At 27.8% G+C, this 24,032-nt stretch overlaps 5 protein-coding genes and 1 non-coding gene across 13 annotated transcripts; 3 read left to right on the forward strand and 3 right to left on the reverse strand.

The window, feature by feature from the left end:
• Window positions 1–359: 359 nt before the first annotated feature.
• Window positions 360–4,216, reverse strand: LOC124955453 (transcription factor ces-2). Of its 3 annotated transcripts, XM_047509914.1 has the most exons (5): window positions 3,573–4,216; window positions 3,181–3,405; window positions 2,033–2,275; window positions 1,619–1,800; window positions 360–1,008 (listed from the first exon to the last, which is right to left on the reverse strand). In XM_047509914.1, exons 2-5 carry the CDS (start codon window positions 3,287–3,289, stop codon window positions 796–798), a joined length of 747 nt encoding a protein of 248 aa, XP_047365870.1. In that variant the 5' UTR covers window positions 3,290–3,405; window positions 3,573–4,216; the 3' UTR covers window positions 360–795. The 3 variants fall into 3 exon arrangements, with proteins under 3 accessions (XP_047365870.1, XP_047365871.1, XP_047365869.1); XM_047509915.1 differs by having other exon boundaries at window positions 360–954; window positions 3,181–4,216; XM_047509913.1 differs by having other exon boundaries at window positions 3,181–4,216.
• On the forward strand, window positions 2,488–2,560 carry Trnar-ccu. Its single transcript has one exon. It is a non-coding gene; the product is annotated as a tRNA-Arg (tRNA).
• Window positions 4,217–4,684: 468 nt separating the features above from the next.
• LOC124955367 (glycine cleavage system H-like protein gcvH4) lies at window positions 4,685–9,638 on the reverse strand. Its single transcript, XM_047509696.1, has 3 exons — window positions 9,299–9,638; window positions 5,023–5,190; window positions 4,685–4,873 (listed from the first exon to the last, which is right to left on the reverse strand). The coding sequence occupies exons 1-3, from the start codon at window positions 9,332–9,334 to the stop codon at window positions 4,832–4,834; spliced, it is 246 nt and encodes an 81-aa protein (XP_047365652.1). The 5' UTR covers window positions 9,335–9,638; the 3' UTR covers window positions 4,685–4,831.
• Window positions 9,639–10,581: 943 nt separating this feature from the next.
• On the forward strand, window positions 10,582–15,484 carry LOC124955484 (cytoplasmic dynein 2 intermediate chain 1). 3 transcript variants are annotated; one of them, XM_047509993.1, is made up of 15 exons: window positions 10,587–10,993; window positions 11,287–11,967; window positions 12,055–12,174; window positions 12,262–12,440; window positions 12,662–12,812; window positions 12,892–13,047; window positions 13,145–13,279; window positions 13,357–13,665; window positions 13,755–13,927; window positions 14,010–14,229; window positions 14,390–14,672; window positions 14,749–14,807; window positions 14,878–15,032; window positions 15,125–15,257; window positions 15,340–15,484. In XM_047509993.1, the coding sequence occupies exons 1-15, from the start codon at window positions 10,982–10,984 to the stop codon at window positions 15,460–15,462; spliced, it is 2,889 nt and encodes a 962-aa protein (XP_047365949.1). In that variant the 5' UTR covers window positions 10,587–10,981; the 3' UTR covers window positions 15,463–15,484. The 3 variants fall into 3 exon arrangements, with proteins under 3 accessions (XP_047365948.1, XP_047365950.1, XP_047365949.1); XM_047509992.1 differs by having other exon boundaries at window positions 10,582–10,993; window positions 15,125–15,404; XM_047509994.1 differs by having other exon boundaries at window positions 10,586–11,120; window positions 15,125–15,404.
• Window positions 14,636–23,428, reverse strand: LOC124955486 (transferrin). Of its 3 annotated transcripts, none has more exons than XM_047510002.1 (15): window positions 23,204–23,428; window positions 22,704–22,948; window positions 21,997–22,099; window positions 21,784–21,917; window positions 21,576–21,703; window positions 20,646–20,790; window positions 20,333–20,490; window positions 20,092–20,213; window positions 19,847–19,998; window positions 19,443–19,689; window positions 19,217–19,365; window positions 18,942–19,106; window positions 18,510–18,733; window positions 18,090–18,245; window positions 14,636–16,074 (listed from the first exon to the last, which is right to left on the reverse strand). In XM_047510002.1, the coding sequence occupies exons 2-15, from the start codon at window positions 22,789–22,791 to the stop codon at window positions 15,892–15,894; spliced, it is 2,154 nt and encodes a 717-aa protein (XP_047365958.1). In that variant the 5' UTR covers window positions 22,792–22,948; window positions 23,204–23,428; the 3' UTR covers window positions 14,636–15,891. The 3 variants fall into 3 exon arrangements, with proteins under 3 accessions (XP_047365958.1, XP_047365957.1, XP_047365956.1); XM_047510001.1 differs by having other exon boundaries at window positions 23,197–23,428; XM_047510000.1 differs by having other exon boundaries at window positions 22,704–23,428.
• LOC124955494 (isoaspartyl peptidase/L-asparaginase-like) lies at window positions 16,220–17,500 on the forward strand. Of its 2 annotated transcripts, XM_047510023.1 has the most exons (4): window positions 16,220–16,417; window positions 16,546–16,777; window positions 16,891–17,237; window positions 17,361–17,500. In XM_047510023.1, exons 1-4 carry the CDS (start codon window positions 16,220–16,222, stop codon window positions 17,361–17,363), a joined length of 780 nt encoding a protein of 259 aa, XP_047365979.1. In that variant the 3' UTR covers window positions 17,364–17,500. The 2 variants fall into 2 exon arrangements, with proteins under 2 accessions (XP_047365979.1, XP_047365978.1); XM_047510022.1 differs by lacking the exon at window positions 17,361–17,500 and having other exon boundaries at window positions 16,891–17,315.
• Window positions 23,429–24,032: the final 604 nt, after the last annotated feature.

Raw genomic sequence — 24,032 nt, forward strand, 5'->3', positions numbered from 1 at the left:
TTTTCTTTCAAAGAAACTGTTTAAATATATTCTATAATATCTTTTAAAATTTAATTCATATTCATACCAACATTTTATTAATATAATATTTGTGATGTATAAGTAAATTTGTATGATAAATATTCTAATGTATGTGTATGTTTGTATATATATATATATATATATATATATATATATATATATATATATACATATATATATAATAGAATTTATTTATATATCAAAAATATTATATTAATAAATCTTTCTCTAATTCTATATATAATGTATATATAACGAAATAGATGAAAATAGAAAATAATAAATTATTCGTTACTATTACTTATAAAAAACATATAGTTTATAAAAAAGATATGACGAATAAAAAATATTTAACACGAGAACAAAAAAAATGTACGTTTCGTTTTTGTAACAATCACAAAGTTACATTGATAATGTGATACGATAAAAAAAAATTGTCTTGTTTATATACCTGGATACATTTTTGTAATCATAAATTGAAATGTTTTATCCTTTTTCTTCCGTTTCATTTTTTTTCTTTTCTTTTCTTTTCTTTTCTTTTTTTTTCTTTTTTCTTTTTACTTCAGATCTTGGAGAACGAACGAACATTTTATTCACGTATATTACGCATATTAGCATGTTACGCATGTTATATTATTATTATAATTCATTCTCTTCCGTTCTGTTATCTTAATTAATTTACAAAGAATCTTGGGAGATCGGTGGGAGATTAGAAATTATGGTGGAAGTAGTTAGTTTGTCTTTATTTAATCAATTAAAGACCTTTTTCCCCTTTTATAGTTCGCAATCCAATGTAGAGAGAGATCGCATCGATGATCGTGTTACTGACGTCAATGAAGATACAGAACGTTCGATGGACTGTGTCCTAGTTGCTTGTTGCTGCTTTAGCAACATATGTCGAAGCGATTGAGCTTCCTCTCGAAGGGTCACCACCTGCGCTCGTAAAATAGCATTTTCGTGTTCTAACATTGTTGCCTTTAAAGCGATCTACGAAAAATAATTGAATGATGGAGGGGGTGGGGAATATATTGTGTAAAGTATTAATCGATTAAGGAGTTTTACATACACATTTGGATCGTTCAAAAATAAAGACATTAATATTTTTGATTTATCTTGTTAAGAAAAAAAAAAAAAGATTATTAAACACGCGCTCTAATCGAATACTTCGAGGAATATTTTCCGATATAAAAAAGAAAAAGAAAAGAAAAAAAAAAAAGAAAATTGAAACAATTCGTCGTTTTCTTGAAGTTATTCTTTTTTTTTATTTCGTTTTGTACGGTATTTGCGGTGCCAATAATTTAAAAAAAAAAAAAATCACTTCTCACTTTTAAGCCGATTTTTAATACTTTTATTCGATAAAGTAACGATGACGTGTGATCAAATTTGTCGTGAGATTTTCGATAAAAAAAAAATTTCAATAGTTGTTAATGATAAAAAGAAAAAAAAAAAAAAAAAAATAAAGAAAATAAAAAAAAAAAGAAAGAATAATATTGTCGAATGAAAAATATATTTATAGGGACGATCTTTTCTTTGAACTTTTCCAAGTGTACGTAAATCAACTTTGAAATGAAATTCAAAATAATAAATTCGATCTTACATGATCTTCACGAATTTTTCGTGCGTCTCGAGATTTCTTTGCGGCCTGATTATTACGTTTACGCCTTTCGTAATACTTTTCATCTTTTTGATCATCCGGAATAGGCTTTTTCTCGCTTCTAGGTCGTCTAATGATACTCTGTGTATTATTATCGTTGATAAACTGTCGATTCATAATCGTATCTGCGTTATAAATTATAAGAAATCTGACTGTGTTATTTGCAGAAACGAAACAATACGTTTTGATTGTGAGACCATAAAAAAAAGATTAAAAAAAAAAAAAAAAAAAATAAAAAATAAAAAAAATAACAAATAAAAAATAAAAAGAAAAAAAGAAAAGAAAAACAAAATGAGACAGATTTCACGGAATAATGAATTAATAATAAATATTCATTGGGCATAATATATACCTTACCGGAATCTATTAGATCCGAATATCGTCGAGGTATATTTAACGATGGCATTAACGGTGTCATAGTTGTGAAAAAAGGAGATTGCACTAGAAAACCACTAGGAATTGGCAATGTTCCAGAAAGAGAAGCAGTTGTCGTCAACGATGGCGTCAATGACGATTCTATTGACGTTGAATTGGACAATATATTTGTTTCGTTAAATTTACAATGTTGAGTAGAGGTATACGGCTCGTATCTATATATATCTGTAAGCGCAAATATAAAAAAAAAAAAATAGAATTTTTATTCGAGTCACCGAGACATATGCCTTATGAGAAATTTTTTTATAATTTCTTTTCTATCTTTTTCTTTTTCTTTTCTTTTTTTAAAATCTAATAGTAATAAATCATTAAAAAAAAAAATTTATAGCCAATCGAATGATCTTATTATTATTAATTTAAGACATTTTAAACAAGTCGCCCCTGTGGCCTAATGGATAAGGCATCGGTCTCCTAAACCGGGGATTGTGGGTTCGAGTCCCACCAGGGGTATAATTCACTTTTTTTTTCTTTCTCTTTCTCCCTTTCTCTGTTTCTCTTTTTCTAAATCGTAATATATACTATAAAAATTTTTACATTTTAACATTATATACATACACATGTATATATGTATTACTGTACGTTGTTTAATTCTTGTTAACTTGTTGGATATATAATTTTATGATTGTCATTAATTTAGCAGAAGATTTCCGTAAGAAATTAATTCTAATGTAAATTAAAATTGAATGAATTTTGATTTTAAAGATTTTAAACATTAGAATGTTGATTATTGTTTATTTTCATACCAGCTATGAATAACTCATAATCTGGCATATCATCGATGTTGCGTGTTTTCATAAGGTTTTAATCATAGTTCATGTCACACACAAAGAATTGTCTTTTGCATGATTCTTATCATAAAAGCAACGTGATCATTATTGATAAGCCATTTTCGAACAACGTTATATTTTATTATTCATCTTATTTTACATGTGTCGAATTGTTTATTATTTATATACATACACATATATATGTATACGTATGTATCTATTTATATATGCGTTATGTAAGCGTGTATACATATGCGTATGACATTCACAATAGATTTAAAACACATCATTTTCTATACGCACCTGAATTCGGAGCAAGAAATCTATAACTTCTCAGTAATTGTAACGTAGAAACTGCTCCAGTCATTGTGTTTTCAGAACAAATTGTTTGCGTATGTATATGAGAGGCCATTTTTTTTTTAGAGAATACATTCAAAACGTTTCAATGCGCGATCACTACGACATAATTACTTTGATCGATCTTAGAAGATTCTTCCTCTTTTTCTTGATTTACATTCATGATGGTGTCTTAAAAAAAAAAAAAAAAAACGAGTTACGCGAGCCACGTCGATTGATTTATTTTTTCTTTTCTTCGAACGTATTGTTCTTTCTTTTTTTCTTTTTCTTTTCTTCACATTTTCTTTTCCCTTTTTTAGAAAAACAATCGACGTAAAAAAAACTCAATAATATCGTACGTTGCACAAATCAATTATATTACGTATGTCGTCCTTTCTTTTTTTTCTTCTTTCTTCAAAACATCATTATATCAAGACGATAGATTACATAATATTTAATTCGTCGCAAATCTAACATTTTCTTGTTTTCTTTTTTTTTTTTTTGTTTTTTTTTGTATATTCACAACAAAAGGATCATCGTTAAAAATGATCTCTCATTTGTTCGATTGATTTGTCTTGCGATAATTATGATTATCTTTTTTTTTTCTTTTCTTTTTCTTATCTTTCCTTTTTCGATTGACGTGTCATTGTGTCAATCATCGAAAAAATTTCAATGGAACGTTAAGATTTAACGCGAATTGACATTTTAAAGAGGACTATCACACAAGTTATTAGGTAAGGCACTCAAGATACTCCTCCAATGTAGTAAAACAGTTTTCGAGTTAACAGGTCGGTTATGATAGAGCTTTTCTAATATCACGTGTTCTACGATTATTACATTTCTCCTCTTCTAGGAAACTTTTCATTCGTCGACGTTACCTTTCTTCCCGCCCTAAAGAGCATGCGTACTTCTCAAGATCATATTCGTTCCGCCCATCGGGTAGTCATGGGTGACCAGCGACAATAGCTTTTTAAATGGTCAACCTTTGAAAGTGACCAATCACCAGATCCGTCCGTCGTTCTTACAATTAATGATCATACGTGCTCATGAGTAAATATCACGACCTTAATCTCAATATATATATATATATATATATATATATATATATATATATATATATATATATATGTATGTATGTATGTATGTCTGTATGTATGAGAGCATATTTGTAATAAGCCAACGATTATAGTGACTTTATGATCGAATGGAGTACATTAATTCGAACATACCATATTGAATATCAATCGGACCTTAATTTTTTTTGTTTCTTTTTTTGCGAATGATCATACTTATATGTAACAAGATGAATTATTTAAGCAATGATTTCTCTATTAAAAAATAAAAACAAAAAAAAGGGAATCAAAGAGTTGAACATCATTGAAATTTTTATCATTGTTTTCAAAAATAAATCTAGATACTCAATTATATATGTAAATAGTTACATTTGTATGTACTTACGTATTCGCTCGTTTTTGTTTTTCTTTTCTTTTTCTTTTTTTTTTAATTTTCGTACGATTTTCTAGGATTTCATCTGAATATCTGTCCATATAAGCGACAGAAAACATTAACTTCCTTACGATCGTTCATTCTACGGTAATGCATATACGAATGGCCGCTTTCAATGTTGTGGGACAGCGAGCACCTGACACTTCCATGTTTCCTGCGAATGTTTCATATGTTCATAATTATTATAAAGCAAATTAGACGGATGTATAGACCCGATATTATCCCTATCCGAACTCTCCACCCCCGCCCCTTCCCTACAAGTCGATCTCATAAAATATTGCACTTGTTCGGCTCTATAATTACCTTATGTCCAATGATTAATGGCCAAGAGATCGATGGACTTTGTTCAAGGGTTAAACGGAAATAGGAATAATATTCGCGTTCTTTGACCTTTTCGTATATTTTATTCCTTCTTTCTTCATTGTTGTTGTTATTGTTGTTATTATTGTTGTATCCATTACTTCTTAATATCTATTAACAATAGAACGAATCTATCTTAATGATATTATTTATTTGTAAAATTAATGAATAAGAGGTATACAACGTTTAGAAAATATGTTTAACGATTTGAAAGTAAATTTGGAAAGAAAAAGAAAAAAGAAAAAGATCGTATTCACTAATGAGTCTCGGCATATTTGACGAAAAGGTCAGCTCGTTATGATGTAGAAATTGTTAACAGGCTGTCGATTAAAGGACACCAAATATCGCATAGTTCATTCGTCAGCAGATACATTTGATGGCATGGTCAACGACAGGTGTTCGAGTTCGCACAAGACGTCGAAGAAACAACCAACCGCCCTCCGTCTCTCTCACCCCTATACACCCGTATAGCTCGTGCCAACGTAACGGTAATTAGTATTTAACAGAGCAACGCAATACAATGTCTATCTTCGACCTTACCTCCCAAACCCCCGCCCCCCTGTCCGCCAATGTAGTAATGATAATTTAAAGAAGATGGAATCGGTCGAAGGAAGTGTTGTATATAGGGGGTGGAGAAAAAAAGAAAAGAAAAAAAAAAGTAAAAGGAAAAAAAAAGAAGAAAATGGACGTTTACGTGCTTTGCGAAAAAGGTCGGATGCGTGTTAGCATGTAACGATTGCTTCTACGATAGGCACACGTAATCGCGGCACCGTGAGATCAAGACCACATGACATTACTGGCCGCGCGCATCACCCTTTTCCAACGAATTAGATGTCCCGATACTAAATAGCGTTATTTCACTTATTTCAGATCTATCCTTATTAATTTTAAATAATTTAAGAATAATGATTATAATATTCTTTTCGATATTTCTTCTTTCTCTTTTCATTTTTTTCTTCTTATTTTCTTTTTTTTTCTAATTCTTTTTTTTCTCCTTGCAATTTAACACACAAACCCTCCCCGATTATACGAGATAAAACGTATTTATATATGTATATATATATATGTGTGTGTGTGTGTGTGTGTATTTTTACGCGTATCAATATATTATATATATAAATTCGTGATATTTTTCTGTCATTGTTTAAAACACGTTTGAAGTTTGTTAAATACTATTGTTAAAATTGATAAATCTTCGTTAGATTGAAGAAAGAAAATGGCGACTAAAAGAAGGAGAAGGAGAAGGAGAAGGAGAAGGAGAAGGAGAAGGAGAAGGAGAAGGAGAAGGAGAAGGAGAAGGAGAAAGAGAATGAGAATGAGAAAGAGGAGGAGGTAGAGGAGGAAGAGAAGGACGACGACGACATCCCTATTAAGCATCCTCGCGTGCTTAACCCCTTATTTACATCCCCTCTACCTCCCTTCCTTCCACCGAGGGCACGGATTCCTTTCACCCTCGCACGAAGTCACGAATCGTGATCGCCGTTGTTGTTTCACAACTTGGACGAAGTTATCTCATCAAGTCGTCACGAGGGCGCCTTGCCTCATTTCCGGAAGTTCCGATTAAACTTTCTCTTACTTCGCCAACTATTTTTATATATGTACATATATAATGTTATATAGTATGGTAATAACTATAACATCCATTTACCATTTGAAAATGCGATTCACTCGATGAATTCGTTAGTTCATTAATTATAGTTAATTAACAATATCGCAAACATAAAAACGTTTTTACATATTTAGGATTTTTTTCTTTTTTCCTTTAATCAGAAATTTTACAATATTACAAATTAAATCCGTACCCATGTACATCTTCGAGCTTCTTTAATAATTATAATTATTTCATCTACGCTCGTTTCTAACGTCGTTTTATCATAATATCGTACATTGTTTCATATATTTTAAATATATTTATACATAGATATTGTACATATATTTTAGATATTAGAAAGATTCCGTCACTTTCTCTTGGTTTTTTTCTTCTTTTTGTTTCTTTTTTTTTTCTTTTTCCTTTATTTTTAAACTCGCGATCGAAGTCTTCGTCCGATAATGCTGTCAGACGAATGAGGAACGACGTCATAGAAACAAATTCTTCACCTCATCTATGAACAATTTATATTTGTAATCTACTATCTACTTGCGTAGTAGTAAGACCGATGATTTATAACTGCCAATGTAGAGTAAAACACGATTTCCCTTGAATTCTATTTATCAAATCCGATTTATCGAAAGCTTCCAACTACCGATAATAACTAAATTTATAAATTATTACTCATAGTAAAAATATACAGGATTTCATTCATTATTTCATTATTCTAACGATTTTGACCTTTTTCGAAACGGAATTTTCCTATATATATATATATAGGAATAGAAACAGTATAGAAATAATTTATAAATTTTTGTTATTATCGAAATGTTCGACTATAGATAATAACTAAATTATTACTCAAAGTAAAAAATGGACAAAATTTCATTCATCATTTAATTTCTCTAACAATTTTGAAAGACAAAACATTACACTCTTACAATATTTAAAAAGAAAAAGAAAAATAAAAAGAGAGAGAGAGAGAAAGGGAGGGGGAGATAACTATAGAACTACACAATTGCTGCTATTTACCATTAATATTTTAAGAGCTTTTTCCTTTCTACATATTGCACATTCGTTATTCCTATGTTCGTTTACTCTGTAATAGACGCAATGTTATTTAAATTATGAATCAATATTGTGTACAGTTTATTAATAACAGCCAATGAAACAAAAAGGAAGGGTAAAAGTTCACACGATTTCGCTTATAATGACATGCACGAAAAAATAGATAAAGTGTCTGACAAAATTATTTCTACTGTCTCTAAAATTAATATATATTATATATAATATTTAATTTAGTTACTTTTTTCTTTTCTTTTTTTTTTTCTAAACTTTACCATGAAGACATACGATATATCGAAATTTGAATAAACGTATGAATACGTTCAATTTATACTGCGTTTCATATTATTTTTTTTTTCTTTCTTTCTTTCACTTCCACGCCAATTTCCTTATACCTTCGTGGAAAAAGAATTAAATCTGTAATGGAGTATAATGGAAAATATAACAGAACATTAGATGAAAAAGAAGAAGAAGAAGAAGAAGAAGAAGGAGGAGAAGGAGAAATGGAACAGGAAGATCAAGAAGATGATAAAGATGAAGATGATCGAGTAGAAAAAAAAGATCAAAAGGATCAAAAAAAAGAGAAAGAATTAAAAAAAGAAGAGGTCGAGAAAAGGATGAATAAGGACGATACATCATCGCACAAAGTATTTATGTATTCATATATAATTTTTAATTCTAATTATTTGAACTTTTCTTCTCTTCAATGAATAATTATTTTAATGTATCTAAAATAATACGTAAGTAAAAAAAAATTATTCACATTTTTTATCTCATCGATGTTAGATTATAATTTCATCTCTTTTCTTTTTAGAAATATTACAAATGTAAATACGCCGTAGAAAATTCAAGTAGATTTTCTTTACGTGTTATTGAAGCGATGCGTTCTCTTCAGAGACACGAAAACGTTTTACCGATATCGTCTGTGAATGAAATCGTCGATTACATAGCGAATAATTATAATAACGACGGAGATCTCTATGCTCAGGTTCGAACAGCCTTAAAACAACTTTGCACTGAAGGGTTAGTACTCATTTAAATATATAGATTGAATAATTTCGTAGATTATATTATATATATCTTATAGATATTATATATATATATTTTTTTTTATAGAAATATATTGGATGATATTTACATTTGATCTTTAACAGATTCGTTATTGAAGTATTGAACGATGAGTATCAATTGATCGGTCCATTTCGTACCGAAGAAATGTTGGAAAGTTGTGACTGTCAGAAAAATGGCGCAAAGATATATTTCAGTACACCAAAATATTCCAAATTGAAAAGAACGTTTCGTAAGAAACATAAAGAGAGATCGCATTGTCTTTGTGAAAAATTAAATGAAAAAACGAAATTAGAAAGAAATGATAGGAAGGAAAGGAAAGAGGATATTTCGCCTTCTTCGCGAATGAATTATCATTTAAACGATACGATACTTCAAACACCTACGCGAAAATCATTGAGATCAAAGATAAAGGAAAATAATTCCAATAAATATCCTGAAATAGAAAAGACGACGATGAAACAAAAAGAGAACAATTCTAAAAAATTAATATCTTACGAGGATCGGCATGAAAAATCTATTCGTAAAGTTCATGATGATTCTGATGATATTGGATCTTCTCTTCGCGAGCCTCCATCAAAGCGTATGCGTCAAATGGACGACGCTGCTATTGAAACATTTAGTGATTTAGAGAGATATCAGAATATTAATATTGCATCAAATAATCAATCGAATGATCAGTCTCACGACAGTGTATTTCAAGAATTAAAAAGTTCGATCCCTGAAACATCTAAATCCCACGAGATGGAATTAAAAAAATGGATACAACGATGTCGTCGCGAATGCAAAAAACAAAATAAGCGATAATAATTAATGAAACATTCTATTAAATTTTCAACGAACGTACTTTTTTTTTATTTTATTTATTTATTTTTTTTTTTTTCAATTAAATCAAATAAAATTTTTTCAGCATTTTCTAAACACATTTTCTAACATTTTTTTTTTTTATATTAATACTTATTAATTAATATAATTAATGATAATATAATATCACGTAATAATAATTAATATATTTGTTTTTAAAACATTATATCGAGGCCATTAAAAAATACTTATCTTTTGTTATAAAATAAATGAATATTTAATTATTTATATAATAATTTTGAAATCATTTTGTTATCTTTGCATATATTCCATATATTTGTTCGCTGTTTAATAGAACAATCGAGTTTATTTCAATCATTTATAGATTTTTATGGATTTTCGTGTATATTACTAAAATACGATTTTTTGATTGTTGTTTTTCGTCGATTTTTTCTACGAAATTGAATGTACGCACTATTATGATGCTTGTATTTCGTATAATTATCTGCTATTTTACTCAAATATTTGTATACAAGATCAAAAATCGTTGTTCTTTGATTCCAATGACGGCCAATTTGTTTTCTATCATTATCTGTGTATTTCGATAAGCTGTGTAAATATTTATATCGTTATATAAATATAATTTATATTGTTTATACAAAATTAGCGGATACCATTTCTAAATATACATACATCTATTTCGAGGTTAGAATCGTGTTGCATCTATATATGCATATTATATATATATATATAATATCAATTTACCTATTTTGTCTTTTAGATTTAGTCATGATCGTTTTTATATCGTTTTATATTATTTCTTAAAATCACTCGGAGATATTTTGAAAAAATTACATAGAATTTAGTTATATATTTATATGTAAAAAAGGAAACAATAAATATAATTTCGAAACAAAACTAATCGAACAACAAAACAAAGAAGAGAATTTTTATATATTCAATTTGATTTTTATATGTGTGATATTTTATTCCGTGTGTTGAGGAGACGTCGCTATGATACACCATTGTATCAACAAACGATAAAAAGTCATTGTAGAAAATAACCGGTATTTATTTGAGTAACTTTTACTTGCAACAAATATATTGAAGGTCTTGTTTAATCCTGTGCGTATTTATAGGTGACAACTATATCAATAAAAAAAAAAAAAAAAAAAAAAAAGAAAAAAAAGAAAAAAAAAAAAAGAAAAACATTCCAATGAAAGCAGTCTTACAACGATCCTTATAAAAATAACTTATTTTAAATGTATTTAAATTTGCGTTGTATTTAGTTTGAGCGACATCTGTTAATATCACGTGAAAACAATCCCAGTGAATGTATTGACAATCTTTAATTGTTATTGATCGGTTAATAGCAATATGTCTAAAAAGGCAAGATTCTACATTACGATCTTGGTGTAGTTATATTATATTAATTAATGAAAAACTACTAAGTGCTTTTTCCTTATTATATGCACGCATTTTTGTGCACGCACTATTTTCATATACATATATCACTGTACGTTCGTATAAATTAATAATCACTACACAATTAGGTTATTTCACTTATTGAAAATTAATTTGAAATTTTATTTAATTAAGAAGTAAATAATGTTGATTGTGTCATATTTAATTTTAATAAATTTTAATTTTTCATTTTATTCAATGTCATAATATAATTATAGGGAACAACTAAAGTTGAAACTCATGGGTATTCAAAGTCACAAAAACTCAGTAGTCGTAGAAAAACCAATGATGAACAACAGCTTGAACTTCCTCAGACTTCCTCAAGTGGTTATGCATCAGGAAGTTCTTTCAAACAAAAGAAGCCTGGTATTTCTCAAAAAGAAGTTTCGATGAATAGACAAGTATCAAATAGAATAGTCGCATCAAAGTCTAATAATTCAAAATCTTTGTCTACATCGGAAAGAAATATAACGAGCAATAAGGTACGAGATAGTAGTGTGAAAAAAAGTCAATTAGCTCATAGTACAGATGCGAAGCCTTCAAAAAAGCATCAAAGCACATATTCTGAAAAAAGAGGATTGAGTACCATATATATACCAAAGTCAAATTTAATTGGTAATAGTTCTAAGGGAAAAAAGGAAACGATAAAAGAAGTTACAAATAAAACAATCTCAAATAATTCTGTATCAACAAATAAAATTGATCCACAATCTAAAATACGGAGAAACTCTAGAACATTAAGCTCAGAAGAAGTAAAAGTATTACATTCACTTATGCGTAAAGACAATTCTAAACAAGAGGTGTCTAAGAAAAAGGAAATAACAACGAATGTAATAACTAAACAAGAAAATATTAATCAAAATAAACACGATGACAATTATTATGCAGATGATTTTGAGGTACACTATATATTATCCAGCATGTAGTAAATATTTAATACACTAAATACTCTAACAAATAGAGAATAATTTATTTTTATATTTCAGGAATATGAATCAGATTTTGAAGAATGCACAGATGACGAGATATTAGAGGCCAGTGAAAGTTCAAGTGAAAATGAAATTAATTTATATCAAAGTCCAATTGAACTTTCCACTAAAGAGCAAGTAATATTATCAATGTTTTTTTTTTGTTATATAGAATAAATATAAAACAATAATACTTACTTTATTCTCAATTACATTTTATTCCAGCAAAAAGTGGTACATAATGCAAACAATCATAAAGTGGAAGAGGAAGATATGCATGATTCTGGTCATTATGAATTAGCCGAAGCAAAAAGAAGAGCAATGATAATAGAAACAATGATTACAAAAGGGCTGAATATACCATTACCATTATCAGATCTCCAAGAAACAAATAAAGAGTATAGGTTTGTTATATTCTTAAAATTTATTATTAAGAAAAGAAATTATTAATCTTTTACATTGATAATTTGTTTTATGATAGCATATTTAATGTGCGATATATGCTTCCTTTTGTAGAGAATGCTTTTTGTTTTTTTAATAATAATATATAATATAAATTTAAAATAAGAAAGAAAAACGAAATCTTTAACTTTTTATTTTATTATTTACATATTCATTTGAACAGTGAGGATAAATTATTTGAAAACAAGTCATTGCCATTGTCCATGGATGAGGGCTTCGAAGATACTAGATCTGGTGATTTTACAAAGTTACCATCTCTTTCACAAGTTGCATTGATTGACTTTTCTAAAACTAAAGATAATAGTAGTAAAAAGGTATTGTGCTTTATTAATATATTAAATGTTTATATAATTATATTTCATTATAGTAAACTATAATTAATTATAATAATAGCTAATTACTACTGAAAAGTTAATAAAATTAAAGAGCAGAGGAAAACAGCTATTAACTATGATAAAATTGAATACTTTAACATTTTCTTTATTGGAATGTGCACCAGTACCATATGAGGAATTTATTAGAAATTATGGAAAATTACATACTCAACAGGTATATTAATGGAAATTCATATAAGACCGACATGATATGTCATTTCATAAATACTATAAAGATAATCTCAATATATAAATATTAATATTTTATATAGATGTATACGCAAACGGGCGACGATAGATCAGAAGCTGAAACACAGACGATTGAAATATGTAATGTTAATAAATGGACACAATTTCCGATAAGTTGTAAAAATTATAGAAATGGAAATATAAATTTATTTGCTATGGTACGAATGATAATTTGTAGATAGACAAATATAGTTCTGTAATATTACAAAATTTATACTATATATATTAATTATAGGAACAAGCTGGTGTTGGTAGTGATGATAATATCAATCTGGGAGAAGTTATAACAAAGCCATCTTTTGATATATTGCAATTAAATGATTTTGTACGTCGTGCTGCCACTGTTATATTATCATTATTAGAAGAAAAAAAGTTTGGTGGGACTATTTTTCAAAATGATGTTCAAGAAATATCTGAAAGTGATGGTTTCGTCAAATTTGATATAAACTCAATAACATTCCTTGCTGGTAGAGAAGTAACAATGATAAATTATTCGGAAAGCTTAAATAAAGTTTTATTAACTATTCATGCTCCCTATGATGATGTAAGTATACATTAATAAAAGCTTATATATAAATTTTATGTATATACATATCTGATTGATTATTACTCTTTTTTTTTATGATATATTAGGAAATTGAAACGGTACACAATCAGAATGATATTACGGATTATTGCATTGGATGCGTATGGAATATTTGTGAACCATCTTTACCAACAAAATTATTTTATTCTACATCTCCTATTACTGCATGTTGTTTTCATCCAACCAACTACAATATTGTATTTGCTGGATTAGAGGATGGGTATTTTCATTTCCTATAGACATTATTTGCTGTGTTATTATATGATTTTATATTTCATGTAAATTATATATTTTTATATTAGATCCATAAGTCTTTGGGATTTGAAAGAAAATGAAATATGGCATCACAAAGTGGCTAATAATATTAATGGTAACGATTGGATTATAAGAATACCGACATATACAACAACAGGAAATCCAGAAATTTCAACACATAACTCAAAGATAGTTGCAATACGTACTTTGTCTAAAACAGAAAAAGTATATACAGAAATGAGTAAAAACAAATTCATACCTATACAGGTAAGTGAATAATTTTTTTTCCTTCTTTTTTTGTTTTTTAATATATTTGTTTTTATATTTAAGTCGTTATATATTGTATATAACAATTAAATAAGAATTTCTTTAAACATATAATTTTATTATAACCATTATTATTTATTATTCTATATTAATTTAACAGCTATGTAGCATAGATGAAAATGGTAATTTTATAATTTGGAGTGTGTTCTATAATTTGGAATCAAATGTCAATGATTTAGGCCTTAGTCAGTGGGGTAATATAAGGCTAATTAAAAGTCAAGACATGTCTATACAATTAAATGACAATGGTACAATTATTGACATGCATATAGATAATATAGATTCTAATAGTCTTTTTGTTGCAACTGATGCTAATGAAATATTGCATAATTCTTGCCTCAATTGCAGAGTAAATCCTTCAGTGTACAAACGACACAAAATAGGTAAGCTTATTTTTGCCTTGAAATTTTCAATGTAATTTCAATAAGTACATTAAAATAATGAAATGAAATATTTTAGCCCCATGTGGAAATACATCATGTATTGAAATATGTCCCTTCAAAGCATCTTATTTCTTGGTAAGATCTTTATATATTAATATATAATTTTATTTCATGTATATAATATATTTTGAATTGTTTATATTAGGTTGGTTGTAATGATGGTACAATTCTTCTTTATTCATCGAATAGAGAAAAACCTATCTTACAGTTACAACATGATAATCATAAAAATAAAATTATAGTATTGAAATGGTCGAGATCTAAGCCATCTACAGTTTATATTTTAAATAATAAATCACAGTAAGTTTATAAAATAAAAAAGGAATGTATGTGTGTGTGTTATGTTATTATTTTCTTATAGAATAATTCTTAATATAACAATAATATTTCAGAATATATACATGTAATTTGCAAAATAATGAAATGCATTATGTAAGTAATTCTTCTTTAACAAAATGGGGACATATAAATTGTATGCAATTATGTTCTTGGAAAACTGAACATGATAAGGTTTCCCAATATTTGGTATGTAATAAAACTAATATCATTACATCATGTGCATCAGTAATAAAATTGTCGCTACATAAATATATAAAAAATTTTTCAGATACTTGGAACAAACCTTGGTACTGTGTTAGTGTACAAATTAAAAAAGGAATCTTATTGTTCTGAAAAAGCAGAATTTGAAAAAGAATTACATTCGTTTTTGAACTATATTACACTTTTATAATAGTTATGAGATAATAAATAATAAATACAGCAAAAAAGTATATTAATATATCAGTCATTTGAGATATTTATGACCATTGTTCAACGGTCTTGTGTTAATTATATATTCCATTAATAATTATTTAATAAGTATTTTTCAAAAAAGACAATCCAAACAAGTAATTTATTGCAACAATTATTACTATACTATTTTGAATCTCATAATTATATGAATACGTTCTTAAAACATTTTAAACAAGGTTTGAGTGTATATTGCACTATAGGAGATTTTATATAAATTGTAAATAAAATGAAAATATAATATACACGTAATATCCATTTTTTATCTAATCATATGTATGTGTCTGTGTGTGTATATATAGTATTTATATTTATGAATCTTAACTTCATAGAGAATAGATGTATTGTGATGTTCATTTAAATTTTATAATTAATTTAAGGTAAAAAGTGCAATTAAAATTAATAATCCTAATAAATTAATTTTATCAAAACCTGAACTCCAATTCTGTGCACTGTTGCAAATCGGTTTTATCATTATTTCTTCTACAATGTCATCGTAATTTCGAATTCCTCGTATCTTACTAACTTCACGTTGTAGATGTTGTGATTCTTCCTGTAAAAAAATAAATTTCGGTGTAATCTCATTTTATATCATAAACTTAAATAATGTAAAATTTATTTTCTCTACAATAGAATAATGTAATGTAAAGCAAGCTTACATTATTATTATTATTATTAACACTGGAAATATTTTTTGCATGTGTAATATCTTTAAATTTTATAGAAGCAAAATGTGTGATTATTGTTCTTGGATAGAACAAATTTTAGCAAGAGTAAATGTCGAAGCAAAACTAATCCAAGAAAGTATACCACAACCACGCGTTGATCCTACCATTATAGTTCACGGTGGTGCAGGAAGAATATCAAAAAAAAAACGAAAATTAATGCTCGAAGCGGTATAATACCGTATTTTATAATTCAAATTTTTTATTTTAAAAAATATTATTATTATTGAATAATAATAATAATATCAAAATATATATATATATATATATTTTGTAAAAAGTATTTTTTATAAATGTAGGTTAAAAATGCTGCATTGGAGGGATATAAAATTCTTATCGATGGATATACGGCTGTTGATGCAATAGAGATAGCAATTTCACGGATGGAAGATACATTGTACTTAAATTATACGAAGGAAGCACCCATGCATACTAATGATGAAATTGTTTGGGATGCAGGAATAATGACTAATAATCTTGATGCTGGTTGTATAGGTTTAATTCACGGCATTGAACATCCTATTAAGCTAGGCAAGTTAAGTCATAACAATACGTTTTATGATAATTAATAATAAGAAAGAGAGAGAGAGAGAGAGAGAGAAAGGAATATAAAAAAAAAAATAAATCTGTTTACTATTATTTAGCAAGAGAAGTCTTAGAAAATACGGATCACGTGCTCATTGTGGAAAATGGTGCTACAAAATTGGCAAAAGAAGCTAATCTTCCTATGTTATTGAAACAATTAACCGATTCTATTCTTTTTATCGGTGAAACGATTTCCGAAGAAGAACATTTTGATATATCTTCCAATAACGATTCTAATGACGATTTATCTATCAATTGTGTAAATAACATTAAACAAAAAGAAAAAGATACGTCTATTATCAAAATGTATTTTCCAGAATGTAATTTTTTAAAAATGGAAGATATAGAGATAAAGGATGAAGACGAAAAATTGACAGAATCAAATGACATCCTACTATTTCACGAGGTTTGCAATAAAATTTATATCTTTCCTATCTTATTATCTTAATTATTTATAATTGTCGTATAATTTATTTTTTCTTTTATATATATATATAAATATATATATATATAAATTTTATTCTTAAAGTGAAAAAAAAAGAACAAAAGAAACAAAAGAACCGCAAATTTGTTAAATTATTTTTAATATTATAAAAGAAATTAAATGTAGATACTTTATTACAAAAAAAAAAAAAAATAAATAAAAAGGCTCACACGGTGGGTGCGGTTGCTTACGATCGAAAGAAACGTTTGTCAAGTGGAATTTCAACGATGGAAGAAACCATAAAAACGATGGGAAGCATTAGTGCGATCGGTACCGTTATTGGTTGTGGAATTTACGCTGATGAAAACGGTTGTTGTTCACTTTCGGGTAATGATAAAACGTTATATCGTTATGCACCGGCACGTAAGATCGTTAAAAGATTTAATTCGAAGACGACGATGATGTTGGAAATAAACGACGAGTTGGAAAAGTTTCAAAGAGAAACAGGTGAATCAGAAATAGGAGTTATAGCGTTAAATAACAAAGGGGAACCATCGGTCTCATTTAAGTCTTTACATTTTCCATGGGCCTGTTGTCGAAATGGTTACGTTTATTATGGATGTAATAAGTGCGATAAATTTCTTGAAGAGATAACAGATTTAAATCGTCCGCTCGATTGCATGTGCGAAATATCTAAATAGAATCCATCGAATTAATATGAGATGATTTATTAAATAAATAAGACGATATTTTGTTTACTTTACACTCAATCGACATATCTCGTGAGGTTTTAATTAAGGATTGAATAAAAAAAAATCTTTTTTTATTACTTACTGGAAAGATAACGTTTTTATGATTATCGTATGTTCCGTATAAAGAGAAAGCTTTAGTATATCCGCTCACACTTGTTCCAAATAATTGATCCATACTAAGTAACGTCGAATAAATATCATTATGTCTCAAATCGGTAATATTTTTATGCGCTACTATCTAAGAAAAAAGAAAGATATACATTTATATATATATATATATACTATACAGATATAGATATATATGCAACGATGTAATATATGAAATATTTGTTTGATTGTAAATTTGTCAGAAAATTAATTAAAAAAAAAAAAAGAAATCTATATTATTATTATTATTATTATTATTATTATTATTATTATTATTGTTATTATTATTATTCATATAATTACTAAAAATCACAGTTATTTTATTTTAGATTTAAATATTGAATAATTGAATTACCGCGCCAAGTGTAGTCCATGTTAATGAACACATTTCTTCTTTTTCTTTCCCCGTTTCTGTATCTTTTATACACAAAATTTTATACTTTCCGTTTGCTAAATTTGACGATACTGTATTTGATATATTGATCTCTTTTTGTATATTTTTTAAATTTACGAAAACGACGTCGGCACGATCAGATGTTAGACAAGATAACGTATTAATATCGTCATCAACATTCACATCTAAAAAAAAAGAAAGAACATTTTTTTAAATACATCTATTATATTTCTCTCTCTTTTTTTTTCTATCGTTACAACAACACATCTTGTGTATGTGGATGTAACTATATTTTTATATTATAGTTATTTTTTTATTTATATATATATATATATATATATATATATATATATATATAATATATATAATATAAAGCAAATAAACATGTCTTACCTGTTGTACACAAGGAATACAAATTAGGTGGAACATCTATATTTTTAATAGATGATATTCCAGGTACACAACTATCACCAAAAAAATTTCCAACAGCTTTAATACTCGAACAATCCCAATTATCCTTCGATATGTTTTTCATTATTGTTACGAATGAATTCCAACCTGTAATAATTCGTACGATTTTATCTTCGAAAGTTTAAAAAAAAAACAAAACAAAAATCTCTCTTAAGATAATAATAATACATTTCTATATAATATTAGATCCATTATACCTATACTTTCATATCCCGTAAAGCAGGCTTTAGCTCCTTTCAAATCCTTAAAATTTTTAAATGAGGAATTACTTTTAACGATTGCCACGATTCTATTGTAATCCTTCCTTTTATTTGATGTTACTTGTAATATAGGTTTCAATCCCATTCTAAAACAATGATCTAAGTACTATAGAGATATTATTCTTTTCCTATTATATTCACGTATTCAAATATCTCTTCTCACTTGCTAACTTCGAGACGTTCCTCAGGTTTGCTCACGAATATATCAGCACGTTGATCTCTAATTGCTTCGAGACAAGAACTTCTACTGGATTCCTGAATGCATGATATAATGGGTTCGATACCGTATACAAAGGACGCTTCTCTTAACCATCGACACTTCTGATCTTCTATATTTGTGGAAACGCACCAACGTACACGTCTGGTAGGTTGACATGTCGCACGATTATTGGCACTCAAGAAACCAGGATCTTCGATAGGGAACAACAACAGATATATAGATTTGTTACATCAATAGAGAACTATGTTCGCGATCTTTTTCTTTTCTTTCTCTTCTTTTAACACGCGCCCAGTATATGTTATATTTCCATTATATAAATTTCGTAATCTATTTTTTATATACATTACATCGTTGCAAATAATCTGTCGGTGATTCCAAAGGTTCCGTTTTAACGAATGTCGAGTGATAAGGTGCTAAAAGATCTTGAAGTGTATTCTTCCATATGTTCTTCGATTTGATTGTTAAATCGATTATATTAACGGCCATCTCTGCTATTTTACTGAAACGAAATATATACGATCGATATGATGCGACATTTAAAATGTATAAACAAATTTATATAAAATATATATAAACCTGAAAAATAAATTACCTTCTAGCGACGATAACGGGCCAAGGTTGTCTCAACCAAATACATGGATTGTCAGTTTTTGCTGATCTCGTCATACCATCGGGACAAAGATACGCATAATCTTCCTTGTTGGTTTCGACATTCTTTCCATTAATATTAAAAAAATCCATCGATGAATATAATATTTAAATAGATAGATACGTATATATAGTATAATAATATCAATTTATAGAATCAATCAGTCGTTGTATTATATTTATACCTTGAAATATTGAAGAACATCGTCCAATCTAACCCATGCAATGTCACCAACATTATCGGTCAAACACAATATGGCACCCTCGCGTCCATAATATTTGTCACCGATATAACAACTGGCTGAATTGTCGCAAAGCGAACAAAGATTTTTGTACTTTGATTCTACGAAGAAAGAAAGAGAGAGAGAGAGAGAGAGAGAGAGAGAGAAAAAAAAGAATAAATACATACGCCAAGCGTTAATTTCCTGAGATAAAAATTTAAGTGTTAATATTTAAAAAGAAGAATTCTTTAATTTATGCGCTAATAAAATTACGTACTTAATTTTGTATCGAATGTAGCATCGGCGATCCATGGACCAGCTATGCAACCTGCCTCGAAATAATTAGATAACCGTGCCACTCTATTTTCTAACAATGTCTTCTCTGGATCACACTCTTTAGGTATAATCCAATTTTCGAAATACTGCGAGCAAAAAAGATTATCTCGTTTCATTTCTTACGTTTTCTTTTTTTTTGTTTTTTTTTTTCATTTTATTTATAATCAAAAACTTGTGTTGATTTTTTTTTTTTTTTTTTTTTTTTTTGTTTTTGTTTCCGTCCTCCAATCGCTAACCGTGATATCTAATTGCCATCAATTGAGAACCTTATAGAAGAAACTAAGCAAAAACGTTACGCTTACTCGACATAAAGTTTTTCTAAGAATTTCTCACGTACATACATCCCACCGATATGCTTTGAATTGATTCTTTCCTCGTTCTATTGTAAAAATATAATCGCATTTAAATCGTTAATTTTTTTTTCTCCTCCCTTTTTTGTGCCCCACTTTTTTTTTACACGATGTTTAAACGAACTCGTAGAAGAGAGAAAGAGAAAGGAAAATTGATAGAACTAATACAATTTAAAACGCGATCTGATATTAATACCGGGTATTACCGAAATAAAAAGGAAATTTTTTTATAACGGCTTAACGGGATTCAGTCTTATATTTAATTTCGTTTTAAATCGTTTTTGATTTTCTTTTCTTTTTTTTTTTTTTTTTTTTTTTTCATTATATATGGAATTCATCATAATTTTAATCATATTTCCAAATAATTTCCGAACGAACGATATTCATATATTCAAATGAATCGTTTGGTTACGAGACTCACGATTAAATCAAATACATCCCATCCTACTTCAATCCTCTTTTAAATATTTCCAATCTTATTTTGGAAATAAATCTTATAAAATCGTAAGCACGATACTGACCATCGAAAGAGCTTTGGTATAAGTGTCAGTAGTTTCAAATCCAGGATGACAAAATCTTTTCTCTTTGGCATCCCACATGTTATTAATATTTCGTCGTACTAACGCTACCATTTCGAATTGTTGTTTATCTGAAAAACGAAGGAGAAATATAATAATTCCATTGATCGAATCGAACGTCGATTGTTAAAAGTTCTCCCATTTAATTTACCCTCAGAAAAGAGTCTTAATTCATGGGTGACTAGAAAACTATACTTGTTGTACATTGACGCCGCTAAAAGATCTTCCGCTTGCAATAATGTTATATCGGCCGTGCCAGTCGTTAATTGTCGTAAACAATCAAACCTGTCAATTTAGATTGTGAAATATATCGTATGTAGGGTAATAAATAAATGATTAAGTAAGATATTTATATAGAAATTACCTGTCATTAGCAATGACGCATTGAAACGGGGATATTTTCATATTCGGAAGGATTTTGTTTATCGTTTTGTTTATTTTGACACTTTCAACGACGCATATTTTCACTAAAAGGGAATAAAGATTAAATAAAAAAAGAAATAAATAAATAAATAAATAAATAAATAAATAAATAAATAAATAAATGGAGTATTGTGAATCAGATAAATTGAAAAATAAATAATAATAAACATCATGGAGTAAGGAAAATGATAACACGATCTATACGAATATATTCGTTCATACTTTTTCGTATAATGCTATTCATTGAGTCAATATTTTCAAATGCTTTTTAAGAAATATTTCAAATAAATGCGATAAGTATTTATAATAAAATATCATCATGTAATATAATATTAATATAAAACCAGACACTTAATTATTTATTACTGATCTAAATATTCATGTATATCTAATGATTATATTTTTTTTGTTTTATAAAATCATTATCATTAATTAATAAAAAAATACTGATCTTACAAATAGAGATAAACTTTGAAAGTCTCGTAAGAGAGAGAGAGAGAGAGAGAGAGAGAGAGAGAGAGAGAGAGAGAGAGAGAGAGAGAGAGAGAGAGAGAAAGAGAGAGAGAGATCGATGATCGTTGAACATAACATAATAAGTCATGAAAATGTATATACTTTTTGTCAATGTCAATAACATTTATTACTTACGTTTTTCGGCATAAACGACATCACATTTATCAAATGCAAAAATCACAGCATAAAGTAAAATATGGTAAAAAATAGGCCGGAGATTCATTATTGCAGACTCACGTTCACCTTCGTGATACTTTTAGTCTTTCACAGAAATAAAATAATTTTTTATTTTACTTTCACTTTTTACTTTCGCGCGTCCAGTTAAACAGAAGCATCGGAAGGATGATTCGAGAGCAACTGACATTTAGTCACTGATGTATCTGTGATGAGTAAATAATTAGTCAGAGAGAATAAATGGGAAAATACGTTGCTGTAACGTTGTCAAGAGATTTGCGATGGGCTATTTTTATTTATCACATTTAATTCCCAATAGAACGAGTTCTTTTTTTCGAGAAACATTACGATACGGTTTATTATTTAAAACGTATCGATTTAACGTTCAACAAAACTAAATTCATACGTAGTTAAATAACTGACAAAGTAAGTAAATAAGTAAGTAAGTAAATACGTGATACGTCATATATGTAATGTAGTTGTCCTCCGTTCCGTCAACTTCTGTCTTCGAAGAAGATCAGCCAAGGACATTGAACGAGGAAAGGATTAACATATATCTATCTTTCAATCTTGAAAGGTTGGTACATATATAGTAGCCGATTTCCCGAACGTTACGTATCAAATTAAAACGAGACCGAATAACATCTCCGCTCCGTCTGAAACTGTTGCCACTTCGGGAACTAGACTTATTATTATTAAGCTTATGGTTGCCGCAAAGAGAAAAGAGTGGGGAGGTATTAGCCAGTTATTCGACACTCCTTGTCGCGATACACATTCACATTAAATTTCTGATTAAATTATTCGTCTAATATATATATATGTAAACACAATATATATAAATATTTGTTTATATTATATTGCTTTATGTATAACCAATATATATATATATATATATATATATATATATATATACATATATATATACACACACATATATATATATAGATATTTATATATATATATATATATACACACACACATATATATATATATATATTTATTTATTTATACATATACATGCACAAATATATAATGTGTGTGTGTGTATGTATGTATAGTTGAAATATTTTATATATAGTATCATTTTATCATTTTATTATCACTTTTTTCATTTTCCTTGATAAATTGGTAATTTGATAAATACATTATCATTTCCGCCTTTTACTACTGCATAAAATAAAAGAACATTACAATAGTAGCATGATTAACTAGTTGTACATATGTACATATATATGTTAAATTAAAACGATGACGCGATCGCTAACGTTCATTAAATATAATCGTTCGATA

The sequence above is a fragment of the Vespa velutina genome, chromosome 18 (assembly GCF_912470025.1).
Source record: "Vespa velutina chromosome 18, iVesVel2.1, whole genome shotgun sequence".
In the NCBI taxonomy this organism is placed as follows: domain Eukaryota; kingdom Metazoa; phylum Arthropoda; class Insecta; order Hymenoptera; family Vespidae; genus Vespa; species Vespa velutina.